Below are 19,564 nucleotides of genomic sequence, written 5' to 3'. Positions count from 1 at the left end.
TACACATTTTGTAGCTTTATATTTTATAAGAAATGACTATATGCTATACAATGTCAATAATTAAAGGGATAGAATGTGTCATGCGATATTTTAAACGTTGTGCTTAAATCGGTTCAAATGGAAAGTGATAAGATTTAAAATAGAAATTACGCTGCATAAAAGTACCCTTATCACTATTGTTTAAGGTCGTTTTAGCCCCTGTTAATTTTTTTATATATAATCTCCATCTTTGGCTACACTTACATAACAGACAATAATTCTCTTTCTCCCTCACACAATGACTCCACTCTATGATCTCAACAAATTTCCAACTGTTGAGCTACAAGAAGATCAACACCTGCAACTGTTCTTGCCACCTCATCATCATGCTTCTTCTTCCTCCTCCTCCTTAAACCCTACTAATAATTTCTTTACCAGTACAAATTTTCAAGCTCATAAAGAATATTCCACCAAACTAACTGGGGAATCCTCACACCACCATGATCACCAGGCAAGATTAACGTACACATCAATTTAATTTCACTTACTTGTGAATTCTTTATCTTGTTTTATTAAATCCTCATTTATTTGTTTATAATCACAGGTTGATAACTACAAATCAGAATATCATAGCAGATCAAGTACTGAAGATCATGTAACCATTTCTTCATCTTCATCATTTCAAGAAAGTACTGTAAAACATAATAAAATTCAGAAACTATCCTCGTCGTGTAAAAGAGAGCTGGCTGAAGATTATGATCTCCATGAAAGTGGCGATGGATCGGAGAAATGGATTCCCTCTAAAATGAGGTTGATGCGAAAAATGATGAATTGCAGCTCAGAAGCTGATAATAATAATAATAAGCCGCCGATGAAATTTACACTCAAGCTTCAAGATCTTCATCAGCAACATAATAATGACATAAACTCCTCCGCCTCCTGCAGCAACAATGTAATTAGGGTATGCTCCGATTGCAGCACCACCACCACCCCTCTGTGGAGGAGCGGCCCTCGGGGCCCTAAGGTGATCTTCTTCCCAAAATATGTGGATTATTAGTGTATGTGGTACCAAATCTTTGTCTTTAGGGTTAATTTGATACCCATATATTAATTACATATATCAAAATGGTGTAGTAAGTTTACTTTCCATTTCAGGCCACCATATATATGGACAAATTCAGATAAATGTGTGATAATGTGGTATTCAGAGACGAAGATATTTATTCAATAATCATCTGCCATGTTAATATGTTTCAGTCTGAATTTATTCAAGAAACATCGCCCTAAAGTATAAATCAAATTTGGATAATTGATTTTAGAAATCACTAAACTTTTGAATTATTTAATTTTGATCATGGAACTTTAATTTGTTAATTTTGTTTCAATATGATTAATTTTTTTATTTGAAACCAAATTATGCACGTGTCATTCAATCATTATTTGATTGTTTATGCTAAATCATGCCAATTATTATGTAAACACATAAGCAATCAACTCAATATTTATTTAATTAGCGACAAAAAATCCTTTTTGATTAAATGAAATCATAGGCCAATTTTAAAAAATGAAAATTTAACTTAACAACTTAAAACTAACAACTAACGTAATTAGATTCTAACTCTGTAAAAAGAAATGAAATCATAGTTCCACGACTAAAATTAAATAGTCAAAAAGAAATAACTCAAAAGTTTAGTAATTCTCAAAATCAATTACCTTTCAAATTTACTTAACATGACATTAAATTAGAACTAAAGATAAAATTGTGGTACCACAGGGGCTAATAATCCAAAAATGTTATTTCCATGGCTCCAAATCATTCATTAATCATGATTCATGTACATTTATGATATACTTTTTTTTTTTATGATTGGGGAGGGGGAGCGCTTGTGGGAGAAATTGAACCCACGACCTTGACAGTTTGCTGTCTAGCGCTTATACCATTTGAGATACAGCAGCTCGTTGGTACATTTATGATATACTTATAAACAAGTTTTGCTAATTCTATGCATAATTGATGCAGTCCCTCTGCAATGCCTGCGGGATTCGTCAACGGAAGGCCAGACGTGCAATGGCCGCCGCTACCGCCGCAGCTGCAGTGGAAAGCGGCACGGTTATTACCACGGAGGCATCATCTTCAAAGACTGTTAAGGTAGTTAAAGAAAAGAAAACAGCACAATGCAAGAAAATCTGCAAGGCTCATGATCATGCACCTCATAATCAGGTAGGTCAAAAGACAAAGATTAGCTTGAAGAATTTTGCAATAAGTTTAAGCAAGAATTCTGCTCTTCAACGAGTGTTTCCTCAGGATGTGGAAGAAGCAGCAATACTACTTATGGAATTATCTTGTGGTTTTATTCACAGTTAGACTTTTTATTTTTTAATGAGGAGTTTTCTTAATTGTAATAGAAAAGAGAAGAGGTAGATTATTAGAACCTAAAAGTTTTAAATTTTAAAAATAAGTTATTTAGCACTAGATTATATTAGCGGAAAATTTTATGATAAAAATAATTTTTTACACCATTTGGGTTATTTGTAATTTTATCCTGCAATAAAGTGAAAAATACTAAAAGAAAGCGCATTGCATTTTTAACAAATATTAAATTAAATTAGAGAATGTCACAAAAATACCACAAAAATGGCTCAACATTTCATACATTGTCACCTAACTCCATTATTTATCATTCCTATCAAAAAAGCACAAAAGTTTACAACAAACACCATTCCATTAAAAAGGTGACACATGGCAAACATGACACTATCTTAATAAAAGAGAATAAAAACAGCTAGCACTTGTGATTTGTGTGTCAGAGTGCGTCAGCATGCGTCATAGCGCGTCAGCCTATAGCACGCAAGCATCAACAAATTAAAAACACAGTTTTGTAATATCATCTGATACATCTCCGATACATCTCTGATACATCTCTGAGATGTCCTTGATACATTCTCCAAAAAAATAAAATTGATAGTTATTTATTTATTTTTTAAAAATATATTTTGATTATATATCGTATTTTATTATTCATGTATATTTATAAATAAAAAAAATCCACAAAATTATTCAAAGTAATATTTATAAATATTAGAAAGCTGGTTTAATTAACTACAATAAATAATTATGTATCAATGATGTATCAAACAAATATATGTAAAAAAATATACAGTGTATAAATTTAGTAAAAATGTATCTATCATGTATCTATTTAAAGACATTTAAAAATATATGTATCGTGTATAAATTATGTATCATCGATGTATCTATTAAATACATTTAAAAAAAATGTGTTTATTATGTTTATATTTTTTTTATATAATTCGGCGATGATTTATTTGAATATATCAGATATGTATCCACTCTACAAATAATACTCCAATGATGACAGTCCTTGAAACTATAGAACTTGACAAATCAAAAGTGTATCAGCGATGTATTAAATATGTATCATATATGTATCAGAGATGTCAAATTATATGTTTGATAATTTTTCAATTTTCAACGTAATTTGACAATAGTCTTTTTAAACACGTATAAATTATGTATCAGGTATCACATATGTATCCGAGATGTATCAAATATTTATCGAATATTTTGTATTTCTACTCATTTTTTCCCTTTCTTCCACCTTGGACTTCCGGTCAAACCATAAAACCGAGCTGATCAAATATAAACAAAACAATAAATATAATAATACTAATTAAAATGAATTAATTAGTTCATTTTAATTAGTATTATTACATATATGTTTATAAGCTATTTTAAATATGAAAATGAACCAATCAAATTAGTCAGTTAGTTCAATTAATGTATCAAATTTGTATATATCATGTATAAATTGTGTATCAGAGATGTATTAAAAATATATTAAAAATATATTTGAATTAATGTATCAAATATGTATCTATCGTGTATAAATTGTGTATCATATATGTAGCGGATAATATATTCGAATTAATTCACATAAAACTAATATAAAGGTATTATACTCATTTAATCGAATAATCTAAATAGATTTTGAAACGAAAAGAAATTGATAGTGGAGAATACCTCATCAGTGACCTGGGCTACTTAAAATGGTGGATGGTTTGAATTTTAAAGACTTTGTGGCTTTCTTAAATGCAAGTACGGAACAAAAAATAGGACGTAAGTATTGACCAGGCTGATAATGTGACATTTCTACTATTTATGATTAATAATTTTCTTTATTTGTTGTAGTAAGGAAGATTTCGTATAAATACTGGTGGTGTGGGTTATTAGGATGGCCGAAAACTCACTGAGATTGATCTTATGGGCTTTGACTGGGACAAATGCTCCATTCCATTCTCGCACATATGCAGACCACTTATATAGTTGCTTTCAGTGTAAATGTGTTTGAGTGAAATTATAACAACATCAGCAAAATGGTAAGGTTGAATCTTAACGATTTTGAACTTTTAATACCAAACTGCTGTATTCTCTTCTTATTCTCCTATTACTGCCATTATATTACTGATTTTAACGAGACTCTACTCATCTCTTCTTTTTATCTTTGTTTATAACGAGATCGGCGATGGCAGAGCTGAAACGGGCTTGACGGCGGCGAGCAAGGTGGCCCGATTGCTACGGCTGGGTGGCTCCGATTGGAGAGCTCGGTAACTTGCTGGGGACGAAGTTTCCGACAGAGAGTGGCTGGCGAAGAGTATGAGAGTAGTGGTGGTGGAGAATGATAGTGGTGAAGGATAGAATAATGGAGAAGAAGAAAGCAATTATGAAAAAAAAAAACCCAGTGAGTGTTACATAGGTGAACACGTGTAAATTTAAGAAAAAAGTGGTGGTGGTTGAAAATAAATGAGGAAAGGTGGTGATTATGTAAATTAAATAGTGATAATGAAAACAGAATCATAAAAATTGTAAAGTGCGAAAATAGGAACAGTTTTTCTTGCTTTTTTGTTATTTTCTCATTAAATTAATACTAACAGTTAAAGATAAGTTTATTTTATCTTAATCATTTGATATCTGAAAATAATATTAAAATGATAATTATAATAATTTTAACGCGCATGTAAGTTGGTAAAACGATCTTCTAATTTAAGTGAGGTTTAAGTGAAATTGCGGGTTCAGACCATACTTATGTATGCATCAGTTTATAAATTCGGAGTTTTGAGTTTTTTTCTTCCCGCAAGGGGCCTATAAGACTGAAGAGGATTGATCTGAATGTGGAAAGTATAAATATGTCGTCTTATTAAAAAAAACCTCATAAACTCTACACCAAAATAAAGATAATTATAATTATTATTTAAAAACTTTAAATATATATATATATAATCCGTAAACCATATTTATAATAAATATTTGAATATAAAAAATAAAATTGGAATTATTTTTAAAATACCTCATTTTGAAATATATTTACAGATTTTTTACTCATCTTTACATAATTTCCCTCTCTACCCTCATTTAAAATATAATATCAAAAAAATACGCTATTTTCTATTACGGCTTTATCTCATTTTAAGTCATTTGATTTTCATAGCCACTACATTTTTTCTCTCTCCTCACACAGATTTTCTCCTTCGCTCTACTTTTCTCTCCCTGTCAAATTTCTCTCTTCCTTTTAACTTTTTTCCCTATCAAATATTTCTTCCTCTCTTCTTTTCTGATCGCCGCTTTTTTCCATGTTGTCGTCGCACGTCTTTCGGTTGATTTTTTGTCGTATTTTTTCACCGTCGCGTTTTTTCGGTGGATCTCTCATCGTCGCGATTATTCCAATGATTTTCTCGTCGTCGCGTTTCTTCCGATAAAATCTTCAACGTCATTTTAGATATTTTGTAATTTTTTAGTTTTTTTGTGATAAATTAGATTTTTTGTAAAGAGATTGTTGTAGATCTATAATTTTTATATCTATAGTGTATATATAGTGTTTTTCTAGTGCATCTATATTTTTATGGTGTATTTGCAGTGTTTATGTTATATTTGCAGTATTTTTATGGTATACACTATAAAAACACTGCAAAAATACCATACATATACTATATATACACTATTTTGACACTATAAAAACATCATAATTATACTAAAAAAACACAATAGATATATTATAATACACCATAGCTACACTAAAAAACACAAAAAAATATATTAAAAAAACACAAAAAAAATCTATAAAAAATAGAAGAAATTATTAAAAAGTGAAAAAAAAATATTTATGAAAAAAAAAATATTTTTCGTAAAAAAAGGTTAGAAAAATAAAGACAAAAAAGATAATATGAAACTATAAATAAACTAAGAAATAATGTAGTTTTGGAAATTTCCTCAATAAAATTCCCGTTCATATTTTTCCATGCAATACTAGTATTAATATAAGTGTTCGTGGTTTGCTTAAATTCATGGATTCAACATAATTTGCTTTTATCAGTTCACCCTATTTATCCTTAATTACATTTTTTCCATTACTTTGTTAAACTTGTAATATTTTTTTAAAAAATTGATATTTTTGCTCTTTTTAATTTAGTGCCATGTTGTAAAATTGTCAATTATACTCAAAGTCATACCTTTTATTTTTAATTGTATCCATAATTATCAAATTAACTTTTTTTCTTTAGAAAAAAGATTCAAAAAATCATTCATTTTAAATTTTTCAAATGAAAAATAGTTCAAATAAATCATTTATAAAGATATTTTTTGAATTCCTTTCGAATGAAAAAAAGCCCAATTTATAAAATTGGTGCAATTAAAATCCAAAAATGTGAATTTGGATACAATTTGCGATTTTACAACATCAATTGAAATTTAAAAGGGATGAAAAATCGAATTTTTTTGGGTCTAATTATTTAAAAACCACCCACGTTCAATTGTTTTTTCGTTTACACCCACACGTTGAAAAAAAAAAACAATTGTACCCTTTTTTGGATTTTAGATTTCATCTCTACCACAATAAGAGTACACTTAAAGATTTAATTAATTTAAGGATGACAACGTTAAAAACTACTAAATAGAAATATCATATATTTTTTTATTTAAAAAAAATACAAACAAGTCCTTCAACTTTAAAAATATTCAAACAAATTCTAATAATCAATTGTTTTTAAAAAAATTGTCAAAAAATTAAAAAACACTTCCGACTCACCACCATACTTTTCCGACTTACGAACCCGTCACATAAATTTTTACAATAAAATTAATTTTATTTTTTCCGGTTCTCCTCCTCGAAAGGACGAAGGAGGAGCACGATCTGCTACTCATTTCATGAAGGAGGAGCAACTCGGTCTCCTTCTTCGAGGAGAAATTTTCTTCGAAAAATTTAAATAATTTTATTTTATGTAAATTGTATTATTTTATAGATTTTCATTTTAAAAAATTATTGATTATTAATATAAATTAAATAATTATTATTTGTTGAATTTAAGGAAGAAGGTGAACTTGTCCAGTTAATAATATTTATATATAATTAGTATATAAATTAAAAAGTGAAGGATCAATTTAAATTTTTTAAAATGGAAAGAGGTCAATTTAATGCTTTTGGATAGAGACGAAATCTAAAAATTTTAAAAAGAGTACAATTGATTTTTTTTAATATGTGGGTATAAATAAAAAAAAATAACGTGATTGATTTTTAAATAATTAGACTAAAAAATAATACAGAAAGTGCATAAATTTTTGTTTTGGAACAAGAAAGAGATTTTGATAATGGATCGTTGAAGATAAAAAAAAATATCTGTCAATGGGGCTGAGAAAAGAAAGTCACCACGTTCTTTTCTTTTGGTGAAAAAATCAACATATGCATTCTTTTTTATAATAATAATGGACCGACAGAATTGTTTATTTTTTAAAATTAAATTAACATGACTAGATTTGATGGTTAAAACATGGTTAGCAGAAGATGCAAGCAATTAAGTAACTAGAACCGTATTTTGTTGGCCCTTTTTTCATTTTTTTTTTACCAAAGGCAAATATTGATGGTGCAAATTTATTAAAGAGAAAATGACAAAACTATACAAAAAAAAAAGCAAATAACAACATTACTCAATCAGACAAATAATTACATCAGCACATACAAAATCTGAAAAATTACATCAAATACATACTTCATAAAAAGCTGACACGTTGCAAGGAGAGAAGGGTAGAAAAAAGTCAAAAACGCGCCAGAATAGGTCAAAAACGCGTCAGAAACGCGTCTGACATGCGTCTGACACGCGTATTATAACCGTGCGTCAGTCGCGCGTCAGTTCGTCAAACTATTCAAACATGTATCATTTATGTATCTGTTATGTATCGGATATGTATCAAGAACATATCTGACTATTATTTTTTCATATTTCTAAACTAAAAATAAATAAATAAATATATTATTAATATGTATTATTTATGTGTTTCTACGGTGTATGTATGATATATTTTAAATTAGAAGATATATGTATCACGTGCTTTAATTAAAAGTTCACTCATCAAATAATATCAATAATATTTTGATATCATAAAAATAATAAGTTATGATTTTCTTAACTCAACTTTTATCAATGTAAACATCTTTATATATATATGTGATATAAAAAATAACTAATAACAATATTTATCCACTTCATCAAATTTATCGACATTGATAAAATTACTATATATATTATTAAAATGTATTATTTATGTATCATTTGCTTTAATTAAAAGTTCACTCATCAAATAATATTAATAACATTTTGATATCATAAAAATAATAAGTTATGATTTTCTATATCATAAAAATATGTCGCATGCTCTATAAATTGTATAAATTATTTATCAGTGAACGTATTAAGGATATATTTATCATGTTTTAATTGTATATGAAATATGTATCTAAAAATACATCTAAAAGACATATATATTTATAAAACATATATTTGAATATTCTTTGAACTGTTTCTGATATGTATTGATGATGTATCAGAGATGTATCGAAAATGTATAGGAGATGTACCGAAAATGTATCTCGAAGACATTGAGGTACCACCATTGACGAGAAGACACATATTAAGGATATATTTATCATGTATAAATTATATATTAAAAATTTATCTAATAAATTCATCTAAAAAACCTGTCAAACACATTTAATGAATTAATATATATTTAAAAATAAATGTATTTGAGCTGATTCTGACATGTATCAGATATGTATAACATATGTATCAGATTATGTATTTAAGATGTATCTTGAAAACAGTCACACACTACTAATGAAACTTATTGAAAAAAATATTTCAAATACATCTATGAAACACATTTAATACTTAATCTTATAGTTATAAAAAAATAACAATATAAAAAATGATATATTCACATAAAAATATATAAATAATATATTTCAAATACATAAATAATACATATACTATGCCAATTCAGACTGGAAATTTTCAAAATTATCCCCCTTTTATTTGACTACGGCTCTTATAATTCTCAATTAGCCTTTAATGCTATTAAATTAAAAACTGAAGATGAAGTTGATTCGCTGATAAAATATATATATAACTTGTCAATTTTATATCTCATAATAAATATATATAAAGTGCACAAAATCCATACACTTTTTAATTGATGAAGTCAATCTCAATATGTTAATCACCCTTTTCATAACTTTCTTCAACGGTCAAACTACTTCTACTAATACTATACAAAGTCAATCTATTCCCTCATAATTCTCAAATGCAATTGTTTTACACCAAATCGAACCAATCTCACAGACCGTCTTCAGTTCCTTGAGCATTTTAAATTTAATAGAAGAAAAATCCTCCATCTTCATCTTCAATTGTTAAGCACTCTACATTATTTATGCATTGCTCCACAAACTCTTCACTATTGCTCGTTCTACACAGACTGCAAAAACACCAATTAGAGATTACAAATGAAATATTAGAGATAAATTAAGGGTACATTTGAACTCACCAATTGAAAAGGTGAGAGGGTTTTTTGTAGCCTAGAACAAGGACAGACACATCTAGCTTCTTCACTTGGTTCATCACTGTGGCTAGCCTTGACCCTTAGATCAATAGTGCTTCTACTTCAACCTGAGTCATTAGTTTCATCAAAATTTAAGTGCCAAAATATATATTATTAAAATATGGTACATATAGAGAGACAAAAAAGATAGTCACATCTGAAAAATACTCAATTCCATCACCATGCTTCAAAAAGAATGAAAAAAATAAATAAATGGAGAATTAAAAAGAACAAAAAAAACTGATGAATTTTAGGTTATAAGAAAAGATGAGGTTTTGATTTAATGAGTGAGGAATCAAAAAGAACGAAATAAATAAATAAATAGAGAATTAAAAAGAATTAAAAAAAATTGATGAAAAAATTAACCATGGCTGGAAGAAATATGAAAATAGAAAGAGGAATAAGGAAGAAGAAGCAACATGTATTAATTTATGCAAAAAAATGAATCAAAGATATGACAGGTGGAAGTCTAGCATCAATTATATAAGAGATGTAATAATTTACCGTTTTTAGCTTATAAAAGTAAAGAAAAAGTTAGCATTGATGAAAGATTTGAAGAGTCTTAGCAAAAATATGAGAAAAGCCCGCCATTAGCCCATTTGTGTAATTTTTTCTTTATTAAACATATATATAATGCACATATAACATAACTGTAGTAGGTGAAAATAAATTCCCGAAAAGGAAAGATTATTGATGGCTACGAGTATTGGGAATTATGAGGAGATCTCACCTACCATATGAGCGTAAAAAATAAAATAAAAGAAATCTCAAAGAATTAAATATGAAAGCTATGTAGACTAAAGTATCTAACATATATAGTTGCAATATTATAAGTCCATATGTATAAAATTGACTAATCCAGTGCTGTTATATCGCGCTACATCAGCCCAAATAACTTGATAAAATTGCAACGTCGGCTGAAACTAAAAAAGTTTAAAATGTGAGTGATTTTTTTGGCCATTAATAGGAAATAAAGCAAATAACCATTCTATTAAAACATTATAACGGAAAAGGTAGTCACGTATGAGGGAAGGGTTTAGAGTGACACCAATAATGTTTATCCAATAAAAACCACTCACGTTGAATTATTTTTTTATTTATGTCCCGACGTAAAAAAAACTGTTTGTATTTTTTTTGGTTTTCATGTTTCACTTCTGCCCCAATATTAATTTTTTTAACAATTTAATTAATCTATAAATGAAAACATTAAAAACAACTAAATAGAAATATTATGTCATATTTTTTTCTATTTCAAAAAATACAAACAAATATTTCAATTTTAAAAACCTTTAAATAAATTCTAATAATTAATTAGTTTTTTAAATTTTATTAAAATAATTAAATAAATTAAAAACGCTTCTGACATACCCAAATACGATTGACGAACTCACCGCGCCGCACCAGAGAAGGAGCAGCTCGCTCCTTTTCCATATCTGAGAAGGAGCGAGCTACTCCTTACCTGCTTCCGGTGAAGGAGCATGTCCATCGGAGAAGGTGCAACAGCTCCTTCTTCGATGGGCCGCGACCGTTTAATTTTTTCAATTTTGTAAATGGTGTGTTTTTAGGATTTTTGATTTAAAAGTAATTCATAAATTAAATAAAAAATTATTATTATTTTTAAATTTTTTTAAAGAAGAAGGTGTTTTTATACTATTAATAATATTAACATTTAATTAGAATATAGGCTAAAAATGAAGGATTAGTTTAATTTTTTTTCAAATGAAAATAGATCAATTTAATACTTTAGGATATAGGTGAAACATGAAAACCCAAAAATAAGTACAAACGGTTTTTTTCTTACGTCGGAATATAAAAAAAATATTAACATGAATAATCTTTAAATAATTAAGCCTTAAATTAAATAACATTAATTTTTAAATTATTTTTCAATTAAATTCAATTAGGGTTCCTGCCATAAAATTAACTATTGCATCTTTAAAGCAAATATTTTCCTAAAACTTTACTCAAACATGGGATGGGCCATTATTAGTTATAACCCATATACTAGGACATATCTCAGTATGTAGAACCTAGCTTTTAATGGACTAGATTCCCACATATTTTGGATCCAACTCTAAATTTCTATTTCTCACTAAAATAAATGAGATCTTCCCAATTTTGATCAAAATCATCCTTCTTATCCTTCTTGGAAATTTTAGGGTTCTAAAATTATGAAGATTACCAAAACCATACCCACCACAAAAGAACACAAACTCCAATGTCCATGACACATGTTCTTTAGTTACAAAATCACCCATAGAAAATCATTTTCACTAATTAGATAATTTCTTATTTATGCCCTCCAACCATTTCATTGGTCCCACTTTTTAATTAAATACAAACAAAAATAATAAAAATCTAGTGTTTCTCACATCCAAGTGTTTAAAAAGTGACTGTTCCCTTCAAAGATTTATTTCCAAATATCATTTGGGATTGATAATAAAATAAACCATAAATCTCACTAATAAAATTAATAATTTTAATATAAATATCTAATTTTAACAATTTTGACGATAAACTGTAGTTCTTTTATGGTTCGGAATATTGAGCAATTTTTAATGATATAAACGCTAAAATACACATTATCATAATGTAAATTTTTTTAAAAGATGATTAATATTAAAAAATTATAAAAATATTAATTTTTATAGTAAATTATAAAAAACTATAGTTTTACTTTGAAATTATTCATATTATTGTACTAATTGTTGGAGTCTTGTGATTGATCTAAAAACCCTAGCCCAATTAGTTATTTTAAATTTATTATATAAGTAAGAGATAGAAATGGTGTGAAAGAGATTCTGCCACCCATGAATCTGAGATTACCATTCAATAACAATTTGTTTTAAAGATCCAATTTTTATTTGTCTTTGAATGAATGAAAATGGGAAGCATTTCCATCCATTGAAACTCAATCTCATTTCCTTCAATTTCTTCCATTCATTTATTTTTCTTCTTCTCTTTTGATAATATTTTCTTTTTGGTAACATTTTCCTGCAAATTGTGAAAATAAAAGAATATAAAAGGTTCTGTCTTTTTCTTCATTGGTGCTTAGTCACTCATCACCCACCATCACCACCACCAGATCTTGAACCCATAAATCTCATATTTTTTTAACATATATATATATATATACTCTCAACTAACACATAATATTATTTACACACACAAAAAATCACTACATTATCACCAACCCACCTCTCAACTTGTATACCATGGTGCAGAATTAATCATATTCCCTTTTGCTCACCAACCAGCCTCATTGCCCTTTAGCTTCTCATAAAAAGATTTAATCTTTTTTCTTTCTATACTTAACCCAACAACAAAAAACATAATCTTTGTTTGTACATTGATTATGGAACGTGCAAGAAAGTTGGCTAACAGGGCAATCTTGAAGCGGTTGGTTAACGAATCAAAGCCACATAACCACCACAGCCGGTTCGAGTCATCAACTGTATTGAACTCAGCTTCTCCTGTGTTGTACACTCCTTCAAGGTATGTCTCATCCTTGTCTTCGTTTGCTTCGAGGAGTTCTAGATCAGGGTTCTTGTCCGGAGGTGGCAAAAATGTGGTTTATGGTATTGGGTCACAGGTTAGATCCATTTCTGTTGAGTCTTTGAAACCGAGTGACACTTTTCCTAGGCGCCATAACTCAGCTACACCAGAAGACCAGAGTAAAATGGCTGAGTTATGTGGCTTTGATAGTCTTAACTCGTTAATTGATGCCACTGTGCCTAAATCTATTAGAATTGACTCAATGAAGTTCTCAAAATTTGATGGTGGTTTGACTGAGAATCAAATGATGGAACATATGCAAGATTTAGCATCAAAGAATAAGGTTTTTAAGTCATTTATTGGTATGGGGTATTATAATACTCATGTTCCACCTGTTATTCTGAGGAATATTTTGGAGAATCCTGCTTGGTATACTCAGTATACTCCTTACCAAGCTGAGATATCTCAGGGGAGATTGGAGTCTTTGCTTAATTATCAAACTTTGATTACTGATCTTACTGGATTGCCTATGTCGAATGCTTCGTTGCTCGATGAAGGAACCGCTGCTGCTGAGGCAATGGCTATGTGTAATAATATACTAAAAGGAAAGAAGAAAACTTTTGTTATTGCTAACAATTGTCACCCCCAAACTATCGATATTTGTAAGACTAGAGCTGAGGGTTTTGAGATTAAGGTGGTTACTGCGGATCTTAAGGATATTGATTACAAAAGTGGAGATGTTTGTGGTGTTTTAGTTCAGTATCCAGGGACTGAGGGTGAAGTTTTAGATTATGAGGATTTCATTAAGAATGCTCATGCTCATGGTGTTAAGGTTGTTATGGCATCGGATTTGTTGGCGTTGACAATGTTGAAGCCTCCTGGTGAATTAGGAGCAGATATTGTTGTTGGTTCAGCTCAGAGATTTGGTGTTCCAATGGGTTATGGAGGTCCTCATGCAGCTTTCTTGGCTACCTCACAAGAGTACAAAAGGCTGATGCCCGGAAGAATTATTGGTCTTAGTGTTGATTCTTCAGGGAAGCCTGCTCTGCGTATGGCGATGCAAACTAGGGAGCAGCATATTCGCAGGGATAAAGCCACCAGCAACATCTGTACTGCGCAAGTAAGATATTATTATTTTTATTATTATTAATTGGCGTGTTTATTCGTTTGGGGCCAGCTTGTATAAAACTAATGAGAAGTCACTCCCATGCTATGTAGTACGGAAACAGAAACAGAAACGTAAAATGATGTTTATACAAGAATAAGTTATAAATATAAAGTTTTGGAGTATTAGAAGCATTTTCTTTTCAAAAATGTTAGACCGCAAAGTTTCGTGCAATATAGCTCCCGTGTTTCTCAGAAAATTTTGAGACTATTTCTACAAATTGTGTTTGTAACAATTTACTTTTCCTTTCCCGAATCAATAGAGCAGAGGCTAGTATAAACACTGCAGTTAGTTTTATTTTAGTTAAATGGAAACTTTTCTTCTGTTTAGGCGTTGCTGGCAAACATGGCTGCTATGTATGCTGTCTATCATGGACCTGAAGGCCTCAAAGTCATAGCTCAAAGAGTCCATGGTCTTGCTGGAGCATTTTCAGTGGGGCTGAAGAAACTTGGATTTGAAGTTCAGGGCCTTCCCTTCTTTGACACAGTGAAAGTCAAGTGTAATGCACATGAAATAGCTGATTCCGCATTTAAAAGTGAGATGAACTTGCGAGTCGTAGACGCAAACAATGTAAGTTTAATTCTATCTATTTTATTATTCGACTACAAGTCAGTGTCACATGGTTTTTATATTATAATTTGCTTTTCAGATCACTGTTGCCTTTGATGAAACAACAACCTTGGAGGATGTTGATGCTCTTTTTAAAGTGTTTGCTGGTGGCAAGCCTGTAAGTATCAACAAGCATTTCTCATGGTGTTTCGATTTTGGTGGTTTGAGTTGGTCATAATGCTTGACCATAAAGCTAATGACTTTTGTTTTAAATATCAGGTTCCGTTCTCTGCCGCATCTCTGGCACCAGAGGTTCAGAATGCAATTCCTTCTGACCTAGCAAGGGAGAGCCCCTTCCTAACGCACCAAATATTTAACATGTAACTCTTGCACTGAATATTTTAGCAAGATCGCTATTTGAAAGCAACTATAAATTTCTTCTGTTTTCTTGATTTTTATCAGGTACCATACAGAGCATGATATTCTCAGATACATTCATAAGTTACAGTCGAAAGATCTCTCTTTGTGCCACAGTATGATTCCATTGGGGTCTTGTACGATGAAATTGAATGCAACCTCTGAAATGATGCCAGTGACATGGCCTAGCTTTGCCAACATTCACCCCTTTGCTCCTGTTGAACAGGCTCAGGGTTATCAGGTAGGTTAATTCTGTATTATTGAAACAGAAAATTGAGATGTGTTGCATACGGCCCCATGTTAATTGATTTTATTTACTTTATTTCTAGCTTTACATTTATATATTTTACTTTTTTTTAGTTAATTTGTTTACTGATTTTCTTTGATAGATATAATTTGAATCTATTTCTATAGATGATCTATCTTATCGACACAGTAGCTTAATTCAGGAATTGAATCAAATGGCATGAACAGCTCAAATGACCTTTCTTTGAATTGTTATCTTATCTTAGGAAATGTTCGACAACTTGGGTGATTTATTGTGTACCATCACTGGTTTTGACTCATTCTCGTTGCAACCTAATGCCGGTGCTTCCGGAGAGTATGCTGGACTAATGGTTATCCGTGCTTATCACAAGGTATTACAATGCCTTAATATAAACAGTTCTCTTATACCTCATAGGTTGCTGCAGTAGTTTTTTTTTTCATGGTACCCTTCCATTATATGCTTCTTTACTGCTGATAGTTTAATTCAAGGATATTGACCTCCTCTTCTGAGTCTTCCTTCCCCGTTAAATAGTATTTTTTTCAAGAGAACTTTATGAATCTAATTCATGGTGCAATGAAGTCAACGCTTCTAGTTTTAGCATAATCTTTTTTCAATTAGAAATTCCTGTAGCATAACGTCTGTTTTAAGTCCACTCATCATTGTAATTGCTCATAAATGATTTGTTCTACAGGACATGAACGATATTTAATTTTACATCTGGTTTGTCAAATTTATAATTCTTAACCATTTAATCCCCTTTTAGAAAAAGAAGAAAAACAATTACTGTATTAATCTCCCGTTAAATCAATGCTGCAGTCAAGAGGAGATCATCATCGCAATGTGTGCATTATCCCTGTTTCAGCACATGGGACAAATCCTGCCAGTGCTGCCATGTGTGGAATGAAGATTGTTGCTGTTGGAACTGATTCCAAAGGAAACATTAATATTGAAGAACTACGAAAGGCTGCTGAAGCGAACAAGGACAACTTATCAGCACTAATGGTATAGATATATTGTTCCCTTAATGATCTAATTTTTCACTATCAGAAATTTCAGCGTGAGGAAGTATAAGAGCTTCTTTCGTAATATCAGCTGTCTTACTCTGATTTAAAATCTTAGGTCACATATCCTTCTACTCATGGAGTCTATGAAGAAGGCATTGATGAAATATGTAAGATCATTCATGACAATGGAGGACAAGTATATATGGATGGAGCAAACATGAATGCACAGGTCTGATTTCCCTTTTCGTCTTTCTTTAATTTACTCTTACATGTTACAATTTTACCTTATCTGGTAAAGTTTGTAATAGAATCTCATATATTATATTTTAGAACATATTCCTTAGAAAACACCAAATCAAGTCACATGCATTTCCAAATGGATCAAGATCTTTTGCAATGAATTCTTGAATGGAGGATTTCTGCATTTCGTTATTTGTTATACGAACTCCATTTGAAATTTCAAACGAATATCCAAAACGATGCTGCTTCTAAGTTTCTACTTTTGCCAAAGCTTTTATCCATGAATATTTATGATTTTTCTTGGCAGATATCATATATTTTTAAAGGAATAACTGATTGTTGATCTCAATTTAACAATCTACGTAATATCAGCATTATTTTCATTTACATCTGTTAATTTAATTAAACTTTTGGCCTTTTAGGTGGGTTTGACAAGTCCAGGTTTTATCGGTGCCGATGTTTGTCATCTCAATCTCCACAAAACATTCTGCATTCCACATGGAGGTGGTGGTCCTGGCATGGGTCCTATTGGTGTGAAGAAGCACTTGGCACCTTTTCTACCTTCACATCCTGTGGTAATTATTCTTTTTAGAATAAGCAACTCACTACATATCATCTAATCTCAATTTGCCAATTGTCTACTTAATTTTATAGGACTGCAGATCCTCGTTGGAAAACAATTTTCATTCTTTATTGCATATGTTTAACAATACATCACTTAGAAAAATTCATGAATTGATAATAAGAGCAAAAACTAGTTTTCTTGATTCTTATTGCTGGTAATTAGTTGAGTAATCACCACTTTAGTTTCTAATTTCTTTTTCCTTTATATTGAAGATATCTACAGGTGGCATACCACCCCCGGAGGAGGCTCAACCACTGGGATCCATTTCAGCTGCACCATGGGGCTCTGCACTTATTTTGCCGATATCATATACTTATATAGCTATGATGGGATCTCAGGGACTGACTGATGCTTCAAAGATTGCCATTTTGAGTGCTAATTACATGGCCAAGCGTTTGGAGGTTTTTTCATTTTCCATCACTATCTTCTCTTTATTACTATATCTATAATATGTTTAACATGAACCTGTGTCACACTTTCCGGTTAAATTTGACTTGTGAGCTCCCAGTAGAACGTTTTTTATAGATGAATTTGCACTTTCTTTAACTTTTTCTGCTGTGGGTTTGCTTTGCAGAACTATTACCCTGTTCTCTTCCGAGGAGTTAACGGAACATGTGCCCATGAATTCATTATAGACTTGAGAGGCTTCAAGGTATTTATAACATGTCATTTTTGTTTTAACATAATCCTTTTAAATGTACCGTGAATTTTGACAAGGCATTCTTCTTGCAGAATACCGCTGGTATTGAACCTGAGGATGTTGCTAAACGACTTATGGATTACGGATTTCATGCACCAACAATGTCATGGCCTGTTCCAGGCACACTCATGATTGAACCCACCGAAAGTGAAAGCAAGGTAAAATCTGTGACGATCTCATCTATTTTCATTTCTTTTCTTTGTTACGGGGTTTTAACCAAATTCATCTTCTTTTCAGGCTGAATTAGACAGATTCTGTGATGCACTTATCTCCATTAGGGAGGAGATTGCGGAAATCGAGAATGGAAAAGCTGATATCCACAACAATGTTCTAAAGGTCAATGCTTTGATCTTTTTTCAGTAACAAAATGCATTTATAATGTGGACTATGGAGTTATATTGGCATTGAATTGTAACATCCCATGCTACATAATTGTTCTTTAGTTCATGAACTTCCAGCAACTACCTAAAACTGTCAAAATGCAGGGAGCTCCTCATCCACCATCTTTGCTGATGGAAGATACATGGACGAAACCATATTCTCGGGAATATGCAGCGTTCCCTGCTTCCTGGCTTCGAGGTGCTAAGTTTTGGCCCACCACAGGTATGCATCTCGTTTTTTTCATTCTTGAAAAGTTTGAAACTTTCCGCTTTCATTGATCCTAATGTACTTTATTTTCCTGAAATATTATTCTACTGTCCGTGTTTTTCATTCTTTGACTTTGCATTATCAAATGCCACGGTCATAGAATGGGATAGGAAGTACTGTGTCGACTAAGTATTAGGGCGAAACGTTAATGATTTTGTGTCTTTTATTAGGACGCGTTGACAATGTGTATGGTGATCGCAACCTTGTCTGTACGCTTCTCCCAGCGTCACATTATGTGGAAGAAGCGGCTGCGGCTAGTGCTTAAATTGCTCATATCAATGTTAGTTGATGCGCAAATGTTGCTTGGCAAACACGGAAAGTCTGTGAAAGATGTTCTCTTTTCCTCTGTATATACATTATCCATATTGATATTTCTTGCTTGTTGCAGCTGAAAACATTAGTTTCAGATTATATGGATAAAAAAGCTGCTTTAGTAACAATTGTTGCTAATTGCAACATATCTGTTGTAATTAATATTTCTTTCCATCTTTAATCCTCTTGCTAGTAGCTCTTAATTGACTACAGCCCCAT

The 19,564-nt window shown here is 30.8% G+C and overlaps 2 protein-coding genes across 2 annotated transcripts; both read left to right on the top strand.

Moving 5' to 3' along the window:
• The first annotated feature begins 223 nt into the window (after window positions 1-223).
• LOC126667062 (putative GATA transcription factor 22) lies at window positions 224-2,496 on the top strand. Its single transcript, XM_050360026.2, has 3 exons — window positions 224-490; window positions 584-1,003; window positions 2,000-2,496. Exons 1-3 carry the CDS (start codon window positions 278-280, stop codon window positions 2,342-2,344), a joined length of 978 nt encoding a protein of 325 aa, XP_050215983.1. The 5' UTR covers window positions 224-277; the 3' UTR covers window positions 2,345-2,496.
• Window positions 2,497-13,057: 10,561 nt separating this feature from the next.
• Window positions 13,058-19,563, top strand: LOC126670131 (glycine dehydrogenase (decarboxylating), mitochondrial). The gene is made up of 15 exons (XM_050363795.2): window positions 13,058-14,537; window positions 14,913-15,152; window positions 15,232-15,309; window positions 15,411-15,511; window positions 15,594-15,789; window positions 16,061-16,186; window positions 16,633-16,818; window positions 16,936-17,049; window positions 17,483-17,635; window positions 17,898-18,086; window positions 18,260-18,337; window positions 18,418-18,543; window positions 18,623-18,721; window positions 18,871-18,988; window positions 19,204-19,563. The coding sequence occupies exons 1-15, from the start codon at window positions 13,278-13,280 to the stop codon at window positions 19,296-19,298; spliced, it is 3,159 nt and encodes a 1,052-aa protein (XP_050219752.1). The 5' UTR covers window positions 13,058-13,277; the 3' UTR covers window positions 19,299-19,563.
• The last annotated feature ends 1 nt before the right edge of the window (window position 19,564 follows it).

The sequence above is a fragment of the Mercurialis annua genome, linkage group LG2 (assembly GCF_937616625.2).
Source record: "Mercurialis annua linkage group LG2, ddMerAnnu1.2, whole genome shotgun sequence".
In the NCBI taxonomy this organism is placed as follows: domain Eukaryota; kingdom Viridiplantae; phylum Streptophyta; class Magnoliopsida; order Malpighiales; family Euphorbiaceae; genus Mercurialis; species Mercurialis annua.
This window is presented reverse-complemented; position numbering and strand designations above follow the sequence as displayed.